Below are 14,373 nucleotides of genomic sequence, written 5' to 3' on the forward strand. Positions count from 1 at the left end.
GGGCAATTATACCAGCTGGCAGACGCTTCCAGAATTAATATTACTCCGCGTCATAATATAGCACCGTATAAAACATTTTCAGGTTATTTTATTATATAAAAAAATTGAATTAATAAAATTTAAATGAAAAACATTGAAAATACTTAGAAAATTTCATCTAATTACAAATTTGACGAAAATGAAATTATGAATTTTTCAAATAATTTAATGATAATGTGTATCAGCTGTGTAGTGTGTAGTAATATCACAATTGGCGTCACCACTCAGACCTCAGCTGTTTCCCGCCATCAGAAAACCGCTGTGAGGCTTTGAGTGTGCCCGTCCCGCGTAATAGTATCTAGGCTAGTTGATTTTTGTAATTTAAGTGTCAATTTTTTTACAAATTGCAAGTTTATTGTTTTTTTCGATAATAATTACGCGAAGAAACAAAGTTTAAAATAAAGTGTTATGTCTATAAATATAAAAACTGAGGAGGTCATTATTGAAGAAGTTGATCTATTCGGAAATTTTAATAGGTAAGTGCATCACTAAATAATTAATTTTTCACCATGCTTATTTTAAAAATAAAATTGTGTTTGTTTTGAAAAAATATTTTGTTGTGCTTTATTTAAATTTTGTGTTCACTGTTTTAATCAAGAACGTCATTTGAGTGTACTATCTAACTAAACTTAAATACCGGCGACAGTCGGGCTCAGCTGTTATCACGCCATTTTGCAACTATGAATGATGCAGGGTGTGCTAGCGACGTTTTTTAAAAATATTTTGACAAAAAGTGATTTGAAAAAATTTTTGTTTTGATTATTTAAATTTACTGACGTCAAATTTTTTTTTACTTAAAGTCAAATGCATTATTTTAACTTACTGAAGCTAGTGAAGAATTGTACACGTCTTTCTTTCTATAATCAATCCATGTACACAGATTTAAATATACATGCATTCTTCAAGACTTTTAAATGGAAACACAACCATGGCTTGAATTCTTTAGTGTAGTATTTTGTTTGAATTATTCAAGTTTATCTTAGTAATCTTTTAATATTTTTAATTTAAATTTATTGTACTGAGTTTCAAAATTATTTTTCTACATTATTTGAGTAATATTTTTTGAGGAACATTTTAAATTGATCGAGCACGTTGTCACTTATGCAAAGGGAATGTATTTCAATTTAGAGATTTTTAATATTTTAATATAAAAAAAAATTATCTCGCGTTCATTAACATCTCAGCTGTTTGACTATAAATAGCATTCAGCATTTTTATAAATGAGATCATTGCATCGAGTTTATTAATTTATTTTTTTTTTTTTTTTTTTTAATTCAAAGGTGGGAAGAAAATTTTTTAAATAAATTTTTCATGAAAATTTTATAATACGCAGTATTTATTTTTATTTATAAATATTTAATTCTTCTAAAAAAAAAGAGAATATTATTGAGTGTCATTCTTCCTGATAATTTAGAAATTTTTTTTAAATTGAGTGTACACCTATTTTTTTCCTAATTTTACACTTCTTTTTTTTTTTTAAATACCATTTTTACTAGGATGTTATTTAGATTTCACGGCTCCGCCGATCTTGAATTTACGTTATTGTATCATTTTTATTAATTTAATTAATATTTTTTTAAAATATTCGTATTTTGGGAAATTGGACTTAATGAATTAAACTTGCTCTCGATATCTATAATTAGCCGAACCATCGTTCTAGATCCAGCACATACGCTTACAATAAGATCTTAAAAAATCTCCATGTATCTGGGGCAATCGGAAAAAATAGAACGAAAATTTTATAGACCCGGAGTATTGTTGTAGTTACGAGTTGAATGGATTGAGTTTGTCGACTATAACGGAGTTGGTTGGGTTCCCAAATTTTTTGCCTTTATGTTAAAAAATGGGACACTATTACAAAAATTTTTTTCAAACTATTTTTCCTAAATCCGATTCAAGTACTTTCTTTGAAGTAAGGTTTTATAATTAGCCTTTTAAGTAAGTTTTGGGATTTGGAAGATAGTGGAGCATTTCCAGCTCGAATTGATCCTACAATTCATTCTCGACGATTCGCAAATTGCTTCCATTTATCCTGAAAGTAATCTATTTTCAAGGACAGAATGAGAGAAGGGCAGATTTTACCAGAATGACCGGGAATAACTTAAAAAATTGTAGAATAATCGGCCAAAATGAAAATTCCATACGAACCTTTTTAAAATTTTTTAAGTGAGATTCGCATGTCTCTGAAAATTTTAACTGGCTCAGTGGCCGAGCGGTTAAAGGTGCTATCGCCTTTAACGGTTTGATTACCAATTGGGAGGTTACTGTTTCGAGTCCAGGTAGCGGCAGTCCGATCATTTGTATTTAATGGGGCGGTAAATATTAAAAAATAATGATGTGAGTGATTTCTGTTAGAGATGATTGTCTGAAAAACGGAGGTTAAACCCCGTATATACGTGAAAGTTTGGATGAATGTGAACGGATCTGGATGAAATTTGGCACCGAGATAGATTATAGTCTGGAATAGCACATAGGCTATTATCCCGGTATAATATATGGTTCCCGTGGAATAGATTTGTTTTAAATTTTCATAGAGCAATTAATCGACATTATTTTTTGCATAGGTATTGATAGTTTAGATGCCAGAAAATGACAGGCTAAATTTTATCCCGTAAAAATGCATGGTTCCTATAGGATAGCATACAGAATCCTGTTTTTTAAAAGGTTTTGTAAAAGCTCGTGAAACAGATTTTTAGTGCATTTTTCTGAAGGCGGCTTCATTAATTTACACTGTAACGATAAAAACTCCCCAAATCGTTAATCGCGATTAACACCTTTTGAATTAGGGAGAGACTTTTTTCTAAATTCCGCAAGGGTGTTGAACGACTTTCAGTCTAACAGACTAACTAAAAAAAAAATTTTATTTCTACTTTTAAGTTCATTAAAATTAGGCCATTGGATTAAAATAAAAGCTTAGTATTTTCCATAATTATGTTTTGTAACTTTTAAAAGATATTTACTATTATAATTTTGAAGAGATAGGACAAACTGTATGTTCATCGCGTTTAAGTTATGTGTATGATACATGCGCTTGGTTCTTTATGTTTATTACCTCTTCCAAGGTCAAGTAACACAAGCAACTGCGCGTAGCCGGCCGGTTATTAAAACCAACTGCTGCAATAATTGTATATATGTATGAATTGTATTGTATGTGTCTATCTGCTTCTTGTATATTTTGCTTGCTATGCAAAAAAAAAATTAAATTATTAAAATGAAAAGACGATTTTACATCCCATCCATCCATCTATCTCTTTTTTAAAAGACCTCTCTTCTTAAAAGTCGACCCATGGTTTTCTTAGTTTTGCGTATGGGTATGTATGTGTAAATGAATTCCTCTTACTTCTCTTCTGTTTATTTGTTTACGTTGTAATTATGTTTTTTTTTTTGCTGTAATTATCATGTATACAATTCACATGATGCAAAAAAATTTTGTGCTAAAAATAATTTTTAATTTGTTTAAAAGTTTTTATTGATTTTTTTTTTTAAAAGTTTGTAAACAATTTAGGTATGTATTTATTTTAATTTTCGCGCCAAAATATATTTTATTGCTCATCAAATTTTAATCTTCAAAGTTCAATTTGTCTCGAGTATTTTCAAATCTGAAATAGAATGCAAAGTTGGCTTGATTTCGAGACTTAATTAAGTCATAAATCTTAACTTGTTAACAGTTCGGTAATCTTTAGTTGCGTGATGAGATATTTGCTCACGCATTCTGCATATGCGTCAAATATTTCGCACGTTTACTATTCTTTAAAGTAGTTCGGTCGTCACATGATTAATCAAGTTAGCAACTAATTTATATTCATTGAATTTAAATTAAAGTTATGAATAAAAATAATATTTGTATCACGTAAATGTTTTTTAATCCTTTAAGCATATCGTAAAAGGTAAAATTTATACGTCAATTTGACTAGTTAAGTGATTGAGCCCGCCATAATTGTAATAATCTTAGGATAAAGTCGGATCATTACTCCCTCTCACCCCCGCCATGCCGCTACCGATGACACTGGTGACAGCATAACCTACCTATAATAAATTTATTGATTTTAGATAAAAAAGTAATATTTCAAAAGATTATCGATGACAATTTCTTTGTAAAATTTAATACATTCACGAAAAAAACAAACAAAAAATCGATCACTTTATAAGTTTCTTGAGAAGAATTTGACATTCCCGCGATTTCCGTTTCTAGAGAAGAATTTGACATTCCCACAATTAACATTATTTTGAGTTCTTCCATAAGTTACTGTGTTAAAAATCACAATTTTGCTCCGCCAGTGGCCCCAAAACTGTGTTAATTATGATCAAGCGACTTTGAACTATCATAACCTCTACATAATTTTATATAAATATCTTTTATAATGCACTAGCTAATTAAAAATAGTTTGATCAGGTGATTATTCAATGATGTTTGAGAGTGAAAATATTAAAGCAGAAAAATAATCTAAATAATTTAATTCATTTGAAATAATTTCTATCTCAAGTTATTTTTTAATTTACTGAGTACTACTTATATTAAACTAACAAAAGTACACGAACAGGCCCTGTGGGCAGTGTTAATAGTTCCAGACATTTTTAATTAGTTATCCAGAATAATTTATGATAATTAAAAAGTGATGTTAATTTAATAGTTCACAAACATCAAATCCAATTAAGAAAATTAAATATTTTATTTTTTTCTCATTTGAAATGTAGTTCAAGGTATTTGCAAAAGCCAATCGTTAAAAAACAACACATTTATTTATTATATTTTTTCAGAATAATAAATACCTCCAATACTATCTTCTGCTTCTGTATTATATATATTTATCGTAGCGTCCGTCGTCCGTCGAACAACTTTGAATGTTTAGTAGACCTAGAGTCAGGTGTTATATTTGACAGACATTATAGAACGGTTAGAAAATTGAGAGGCTGTTGTTAAGTTATTAAGGCATAGCTGGACAGGCTTTGACTTTGGTTTACACTTTATTGCTCTTAAAAAGAAAGGTATGCTCCGAAGTGCTAAAAATAGTTGCAATACAGAGTGTATCTTTTTAGAATCTAAACAAAAAATAGTTTACTGTTGTGGAGTGAATTATAAGAGTAATTTTAATTTACACATGCCAATGATAAGGTTTGAAGGATGGAGATAATTTTGTTTGGTTATTCATTCATCTCTTAAATTTCTTCGAGGAAGACTTACAAAAAAAAATTAATTTTTACTTTTTCAATTCAAAGTCTTCCTCGAAGAAATTTAAGAGATGAATGAATAACCAAACAAAATTATCTCCATCCTTCAAATTATTATTATTTTTTAAATTAAAACATTTATCTGGGAAAAAATATAATAATGTAATATAAATTTAATTGTTTTTATAGACTAAAATCAATGGTCTTTTCTTTTATTAAAGTCACTTACAAAAAAAAATTACTTTTTCAATTCAAAGTGACTTTAATAAAAGAAAAGACCATTGATTTTAGTCTATAAAAACAATTAAATTTATATTACATTATTATATTTTTTCCCAGATAAATGTTTTAATTTAAAAAAAAATAATTGGTAGGATACTCTGTATTTACACTGAGTGAATTTCATCTCAGAACATACCTATTTTGCTTACTCTCACTGGAAGATACGAAAACTATCTACAGTGCTTACTGAATAAATTGAGTAACCGATGCCCAGTGCTGGTCTAAGGGACTTTTTCAGGAGAGCTCAAATTATCCAATGTACTCATTTTCAACTCAACATTTTCAATAATTAATTAAAAATGAAAAAATCCGATTTATAGGATAATCGTTTTGTCCGATACCCAACAAAGCAGGACGTAAACAAATTCCCCGCATTAGGTTCTTCATATTATGAAACGTTTTTTATTGCAACGAAGTTTTATGAGATTGTAGAGGTGAGAAAATTGAAATATCTTAAAACACTAAACTACATACAGATTTGCAACCCATTAACTAAATGTGGAAAGACTGTGTAAATTTAAGCAAAACCATTAAACAGCGAAAATCCATGATATTTTGGCATAAAAAAAAGAGCAGGGCGATTTTGAACTCTTCAGTTCAGTTTGGAAAGGCGGAAAGGAAGTGCGCAAAAGCTTAAAAACCATGGAAAGCCATTATATATTGAAGTAAAAAATGGAAAAGGGTGACTGGAAAGTTGACATTCCCAAAAAGTATTTCCTTGATATTAATTCAACTCAAATTCAGATAACCGTTCAGTTAAATTTGGACTGCCTGTAGAAGCCTGAAAAATCTTAAAAACCATAAAAATCGGTGTAAAAAGGGAGATCAGGGGACTTTATAGCTGACATATCCAAAAACTCTAACTTCTCGTCCTTGACACTAACTCAACCTCCAATCAAATTTTCAAATTCAATTTTGAGAGATTGCAGAAGTGGGCAAAGCCTTTCAAACCGCAAAATCTAGATAATTTTGGTATAAATAACAGGAATAGAGGGTTGAAAGTTTGCGCTCTTAAAAGATATTCAGCGATGTCTGGCCTTGACAGAATTATAAAGCTTCATCTGCTTAAAATAGCATTTTTTACCTGGAGACGTCTCGCCTTCGAGTCATAGGTTGTTCTCAAGAAAACTGCAGAGGACCTCTTGGTCTAGGTGATAGGGACCCAGTTTCGATATCTTTATTATCTCAATATATATATTATTACTCTAGCAAGTTTTTTTCTGCCTTACCCTTATCTTTCTTATTCTTTTAATTCCATGATACACCCCTTATTTTTAAGCTTATTGTGTCTAAGTTTGACGAAAAATATACTCACGATCTAAAAATGTACCGCTTAGGAAAAAACACGCTAGAAAAATAATTTGAACGAAAAAGTATCATAAATTTAAATAATAAGTTTATTAAGCAAACATGTTAGTTTTTATAGATGCTCTCCTTATACTTATATAGTTACTATTTTGAATACATGTTCTCCTAATATTATTTTAACTTTTGATTTTTTTTCACCACTTTTTACGTAGCTACGGGAGAGGAATTCCGCATGGACCGAGCTAGTTATTATTATTAATTCAACGTATATAGAAATTTTCAACACCCAAGCTCAATTTGGAGAGGCAAGTGCGTAAACCTTAACAACAGCTTTTCAAATTCAGTCATTCTGAAATTAAGCTCAAATACTACGGTTGGCACCAGACCTATTAGTATGTCTGGATACACATATTATGTACTCTTTACTTATTGGATTCACAAAACAGCCTTGAGCTACATATTGTTTAAAACAACAATGTTACCATTTAAATATTTTATTGTGTTTCTTTTCTCTTTGAAAAAGAAATTTATTTTCTAAGCTTATAACGGTGTTGCTCCTCTCTACAGCTACGTCTTGTAAAACCATACACAGACAAACACACACATAAACACAATTGTGTAATTGACTGGCAATTGTAACGGATTTTATCGTAAAAAAGCCTAAATAAATAAAATAAACAAATTTAGCTGTCTACTGATTTTTAAGAATTATGGTTTAAGGTAGTTGCAGCGCGATTACAATATGTTAAGAGAACATTAAAACTTGAACCCGATTTATCACACTGTTTACGAGATAATGGCAATTAAAATTGACATATTTTACACGTACAGCATAAGAAAGAACCGAAATATAATTTTTTTTCTTAGGTAGTTGAAATATCAACATTTTTATGAAAAACTGATATCTACTTAACTTTTAAAGTGATTTTATGAACACTTATACCAAATTATGTTCGTAGCATCAATATTTTTAGGCGTTACAAACTTGTGACTAAACTTAGTATTCCTTCATATATTTCATATATACATGTTTTAAAAATAATCATTTAGACGCTAATTTTAAGTGAAGGGGTACGAAAATAATTGTGTTGGCGGAACAAGTATAGTATAGTATTGCGGTTGTAACAGAAAAAATTATAGTAGAAGCATTCTAAACAACTGATCACACACTAAATATTGTCCGTGTAAAGCCTACGTTGGTACAGTATTAGTCAAAAATAATACCTCATTTCACTACAAGCTCATATACTCTTACCATGCGTAAAAGTCCAAAACTTTTTGAGAATTTTCTAGCGGAATAACATCCTTAAATAGATGATCATCATTCCGGAAAAATGAACTTAAATGATTGAAACAAATCCCGCGTCGTTCGAAATTTTATCCATCATAAACACAACTTGACCTTCGTCGTACGAATGTTCTAGAAAGTCACATGAGTTCAAGGGGACAGTTTATACAATTATTTTTTAACATAGTTCACTACGTTTATCACTGGCTCCATGGGGGTCTTAGATCTTCGTGGGTGGTCATTCACTACATTTTAGTATGTATTCATAATTGAGATTACTTCCCTAAGCCAAATAAAACATGATCGAATTAGTAATTTTTGATTTGGCAGTTTTTTCATGGACAGAAAATATTTTATATTTCCTTTTTTGTTATATAATAAATAATGAGTTTTTATATCATGCATATATGTAATATTCAAGGTATACTAAGTTTAGTCCCAAATTTGTAACGCTTAAAAATATTGATGCTAAGCAAAAAATTTTGGTATAGGTGTTCATAAATTGACCTAATTAGTCCATTTCCGCTTGCCTGTCTGTCGTCTGTCCGTCTGTCATCACGATTACTCAAAAACGAAAAAGTATCAAGCTGAAATATAGTGTGCTTAGGACGTAAAAAGTGAGGGCCAGTTCGTAAATGAGCATCATAGGTCAATTGGGTCTTGGGTCCGTAGGACCCATCTTGTAAACCGTTAGAGATAGAACAAAAGTTTAAATGTAAAAAATATTTCTTATAAAAAAATAACCAACTTTTGTTTGAAACATTTTTTCGTAAATATCACTGTTTACCCGTGAAGGCGCAAATTAGGCGTAAATTGTATAGTATGTAATTATGGGAATATCAGTTATGTATGTTTGTGTAATGTGATAGAATCATCAACACTGTCTATGCATGGTATTTCAACAATTAACTAAGTCAATTGTTTGTTTTCACTTGTTTAAAATAAAGTCAAAATTATTTATAACGAAGATTTAAGGGATCAAGAAATTTCTACGTTATAGTCGATAGTTTTTATGAAAAAAGTTGTAAAACTTTTCAGTTTTTTCCTAAACTGTACAGTTTGCGGAAAAATGTTACGAACGAAAATGTTACCTTTTTAATCAATAACAATTTTCTAATTAAGTGTTAATAAGTGTTCATCTATCTATTATCAATTATAGAGTAGAGTGAACTTCTCATTGAGCTTGAAAACTTAAGTTGCCTGCGTAAGATATCCGTCTATACACGCAACATTTTTTGCTAAAAGTTTTTTTATCGATAAAACTTAACAAATCATTTACTGCAACGTTTCGTATCTATTCAAGACTTCATCAGGCTGTCTAGGTTAAGTCAAACATAATTTTAAGGAGGAATTTCCTCGGAAAGGACCAAAAAAATCTCACTAGGAAAATCTTTTAATCGCGTATATGCATTCTCATGAATGGCCTTTATAGGCAGTAAATAAATTTTTCGAGTTTCAAACATATGCCAATTTAAACAACACGCAATATATGTGTTCGTATAAGGATTCGGTCGGGACTTTTTGTTTTGTCGTGTTCACCAGGTTTAACTGTATAATGTTTTTTTATACATCACGAAGATTATTTTCCTTATACATAATTTTTGCTTGCCTTGAAAGTTCAAATTCGATAAGTTCAGTGACTACACGTCAATTAAAATTACCTAGTCCAAAAAGATTAAACTTCACGGTCGAATAAATAAATAATTTTTTACATAAGCGTGCTAATTTTATATGTTTAAACATAAAAAAAAGTAGAACGCCACTGACATAGTTTTAGATTAACGCCCTCCCAAAATTATTTATGGTGCATACTACGCAAAACGATGTACCGATACCGAGTACGTGAACTACATAACACATACATAGACGAATCATTTTAGACGGAAAAAGTGTAAAATGAAAATTTTTTTGTACCAGGACCTATGGGGTCATTTTTTTGTTAAATGTTTAGGAAGGCCCATATGTTAAAATTTACATCTAACTTGGTGCCGCTAGAATGTTTGACCATTTCTATGGGCCAATAATAGAACCAAGTATTAAATCCACTTCTGAGGTGATTTTGAAAACTTTAAAACTATGAAAATATTCAACAAAATGGATTTTCGAGGTGGCTGATTATGATTCTGAAGTTAGAATATACTCTCCCCTTCTGGGGTTATTCGTCCTACTGGCCCAACACAGCAATATTAGGTAAATATTCAACAAAATGGACCAAAAAAGACCAATGGGCCACATACTAGCTACGAAATTGTGATCAGCACCTCCCAAAACTCCCGTGGATGTATTTTTGGTCCATTTTACTGATTATTTAAATAATATTACTGTATTGGGCCAGTGCGGACAAATAACCACAAGAGGAGGGGGGAGTATACCCACATTCTGATTTCAGAATGGTAATCAGCGGCCCCAAAAACCCAAAAGTATACTTTTTTGGTCCATTTTTTTTGAATATTTATAGAATATTTATTGAATTATACCAAGAAGGGAGGAGAGTATATTCACAATTTAACTACGGAATCGTGATCAGTGACCGCCAAAACCCCCGAGTTAACTTTTTGGTTCATTTGGTTTAATATATATAGATTATTGCTATTTTTGACCAGCGGGGCGAATTGCTCCAGCAGGTTAGAAGTGTATCGAAATTCTGATTTCGGAATAGTGATCTGCGCCCCGAAAACCCCCGATTATACGGTTTCTGACCCATTTTGTTGAATATTGTCAGTTTTAAAATTTGTAAAAATCACCTCAGAAATGGATTATAATAATTGGCCTATTTGACCCATTGCAATATGTATATGGGCCTTTCTGCACATTTAAGAAAAAAAATTGGCCCCGTAGGTCAATGTACAAAAAATTCTCTTAAAATGTTAAAATGATTCGTCTAACAACATAAAACTGTTTCAATTACAGAGATAAAATAACATAATCCGAATCCATATTTAGATTCGACCTGCTTTTGAATCAGCTGATCGTGCATAATATTATGTATGTATATGTGTGTACAATATATTTAAATAAATGTATACAATAAAATCGTATGTTCTTTTTGAATCCTAGTGTACACACTATTTTCATTGAGTGTAAGTAGAAAAAGATACTGGTATTACATAGTAGGTAGCATTATCTTTTTTTACATTCTCTCAAGTGTAGTACACGAAACCAAAAAGAACATTGTATAGTAAACGCTAGACAAATATATTATGAGCGTATGGTTAGTTCCAAGAACTTGATATCGACAAAAATAGATATTCTCTGACTGAATTCATGTTGAGTATTTATTTGTGTGTAGGTTTTTATGTATATGTGTGTGTGTGGTATGGCGCGACTCTCTCAATTCAACTACTGTAGCTGTAGTACAGTCATTCGTTGCTGCTGTGGGTTTTTAATATGAAATAAAATTTCTTTTTCAACGTATTTTCAAACTGAATAAATAAATATGCAACATTGTATTTGAAAAATTGATTCTCTGTTAATGTATAATGATAATTTATTATAAATGGCGTAGTTTTCATGTAAAATGGTCAGTTGTTCAGTAGAAGGTCAAAGTCAAGCATGTAAGTCGATCTAGAGTTGTTATCAGTATACACATTCAGTTTTGCATTTGAATATGCAGTACCGAAAACTGAAGATTGCTTATACCTACTTTCGGCATAAACTGTTTTCTGGAAGCACAGAAGGACTATTGTTGCGACTGGTAGCGATCCTATATTAGATAGACCAAAAACTCTGATAAAGGTGTTTTTGATTCCGTGTGAACTTTTACTTAATATGATGAAAATATCAAAGTCTGATGTCCGTATATGGACCCGATACGAAACAAGATTTTATAAATTCCGTAAGTGATTTCGAACGAAAATTAAACCACAATAATAATAGTAATATTGATAAGAATAATATCGCAAATGGGTCTTCAGCACTTGGTAATCGGAAAAAATACTCTCGGAGAAAATAGATACGCTGTATTGTTAGATTCAGTTTGTCGACTACAGAGAAGTTGGTTGGGCTCTGAAGCACTTAGACATGAGGGTCTTCAATGCCCTTCCTGCCACCCGATGGAGAAACGTCTCCGGGTAAGATGGGCTATTTTATGCAGATGGAGTAATAGGATAGGTCGTCTGACGCCTCCCAAAAAACCCACAGTTTTCCCAAAGGGATTGCTCCTAGGACTGATTCGTTCAAAATATCGGATCCAAACATTCTTTACCTGACTCCCTGCAGGTTTCTGCAAGGTCAAAACAAGTAACAAGTCAGATCATCTGAGATCTTCATGTTATTAAGGTCAAATCGACAGTGTCTTATAAAAAGTACCACCTCTCAACTGTATTCTAGGGAGTTTCCACCGAACATAGTCAAATGGACCATTTGTGGTTATTCACAGCCTGACCTGTGACATGTTTTCCGCATAATCTCAGTTATGAAGATGGGTTTGTCGTATCCATTCCTTGATTTAGTAAATCAGGGATCATCTTGCTATGAGAATGGCAGACTTATACTCCATTTGAACTAACTACAAAAAACCAACTTTAAAAACTGTTTACAGTACCAAAATTTTTCTCGATAGCTTTCATAAGGTGGCCGATTTTATTAAACTGAAAAACCTACTCACCCATATTTCATTAAACCGACTTAAAATGGTAAATTTCGATTGTTTGGTCTTCTAATATCACGTACATGTAAATTTAAGAATTTTTTAATTTTTTTGTTAAATTAGCAGTTTCATTAAGATCTCTTCATCATTATAAGGGCATAGTAAAAAGAGGAGGGTGGGGGGGGGGTGTTAAAACTACCGTTTTAACCGAAGTTCAAATTACAACAAAAAGAATACAAAATATAATTATTAAAAATACTATTTATACATCACGATTGTAAAGTTAAAATAAATAATTTTATTATGGTAATTGTTAGAGCTATTAGCTGTTGTTACTTATTAACTTGATGATGTGTTAACTATTAAATTCCAACGCGTCTACGACCGTATGCTGTATGTTGTATGGATCTCTCACCTTACATAACCCTGAAATTTAAAAGAAAATAAATAAACATACTTTTTTTAAATAATCAGATTTTTTTATTATTATAATAGTTTATCTTTAAAAGAAACTGTTCTTGAAGTCTTATAACAAGGTTAAGTTTATTAATCCCACGGCGATCATGCTAAGTTTATCTTCCACTTTTGTTGTTTCGAAAGTAACGCTTCCATGGATGCTTAAGGCATTTTAAAAATTCTATCTCGGATTATAATTGGTCTTAAAATAGATTTAATTTCAATTTTACATCATCCAATGATTGTATAAGAGAATTAATATCTTATCTGAACTTTATTGAAATTAAATGACTTGAAAAGTATACACAAATCCAGTTTTTAAATTACTGACAAATAGAAAGTGAATTGCTTAAAGGACTGCAGATTATAGAAAGTGATATGCGGCGGCAAATCTTCGAAATTATTCCTTATATCTCAAATAATAATTCATGGCATAAGTTCTTTTATTTATTTTATCCAGCTATTTAAAAGAACAAAATAAGTAATTCATGGTCATAGGAACTGCTGGCAAAGTGAAAACAAAAAATTGACGGATTTAATTGTTAAAATACCATGTATAGATAGAGTTGATTAAGCATTCGATTGTTTTTTAATCATGTAAGCAAAGAAAGATCAGTCACTCTTCCACACAAAGTAATAAGAGTATCTTTTTTCTCACTTCCTCAGTACATATACAAACATGAATACTTAATACAATACAATACATGTATATTCACTGTATTTGTTCTAACCTAATTTGCGCCCTCGTGGGTAAACAATGATGTTTACGAAAAACTGTTTCAAAGAAAAGTTTTATATTTTTTTATAAGGAACATTTTTTACGATTAAAATTTTGTCCTATCTCTAACGGTTTACGGATACGGATATAGGACCCAATTGACCTATGTTGCTCATTTACGAACTCGATCTCACTTTATTACGTTCTAAGCAAGTTTTTAAAAATTTTAGCTTGATATCTCTTTTCGTTTTTACAGACGGACATACGGAATTGTGCACTAGGTGATTTTATGAACACTTCCAGGAAGTTAAGAAAGTTCTTAATCACTCTTGTTTTTATAATTCTGTGGAAAGAAATAATAACAACGTAGATTTTCATCCCCTTTTGATAAAAAATAAATTCATTGTATTATCGTTTTTTTAAAATTTTATTCCCTTACTTTTTTTACATTAACACAGCTGCAGTAGTTAGGTCAAGCTTTCAAGACGGGTGAATAAATGAAGTCTCTTTTTATTTTTATTATTG

General features: G+C 30.7%; 1 protein-coding gene across 1 annotated transcript in view; it reads left to right on the plus strand.

Annotated features, from left to right (window-relative positions):
- Positions 1-212: 212 nt before the first annotated feature.
- LOC123296761 (transcription factor AP-4) overlaps positions 213-14,373 on the plus strand; it is a 66,778-nt gene continuing 52,617 nt past the window's right edge. The window contains exon 1 of the mRNA XM_044878411.1: positions 213-515. Coding sequence (XP_044734346.1) covers positions 448-515 — 68 coding nt within the window. The 5' untranslated portion in view covers positions 213-447. The remainder of the gene's footprint in view (positions 516-14,373) is intronic.

The sequence above is a fragment of the Chrysoperla carnea genome, chromosome 3 (assembly GCF_905475395.1).
Source record: "Chrysoperla carnea chromosome 3, inChrCarn1.1, whole genome shotgun sequence".
Lineage (NCBI taxonomy): Eukaryota > Metazoa > Arthropoda > Insecta > Neuroptera > Chrysopidae > Chrysoperla > Chrysoperla carnea.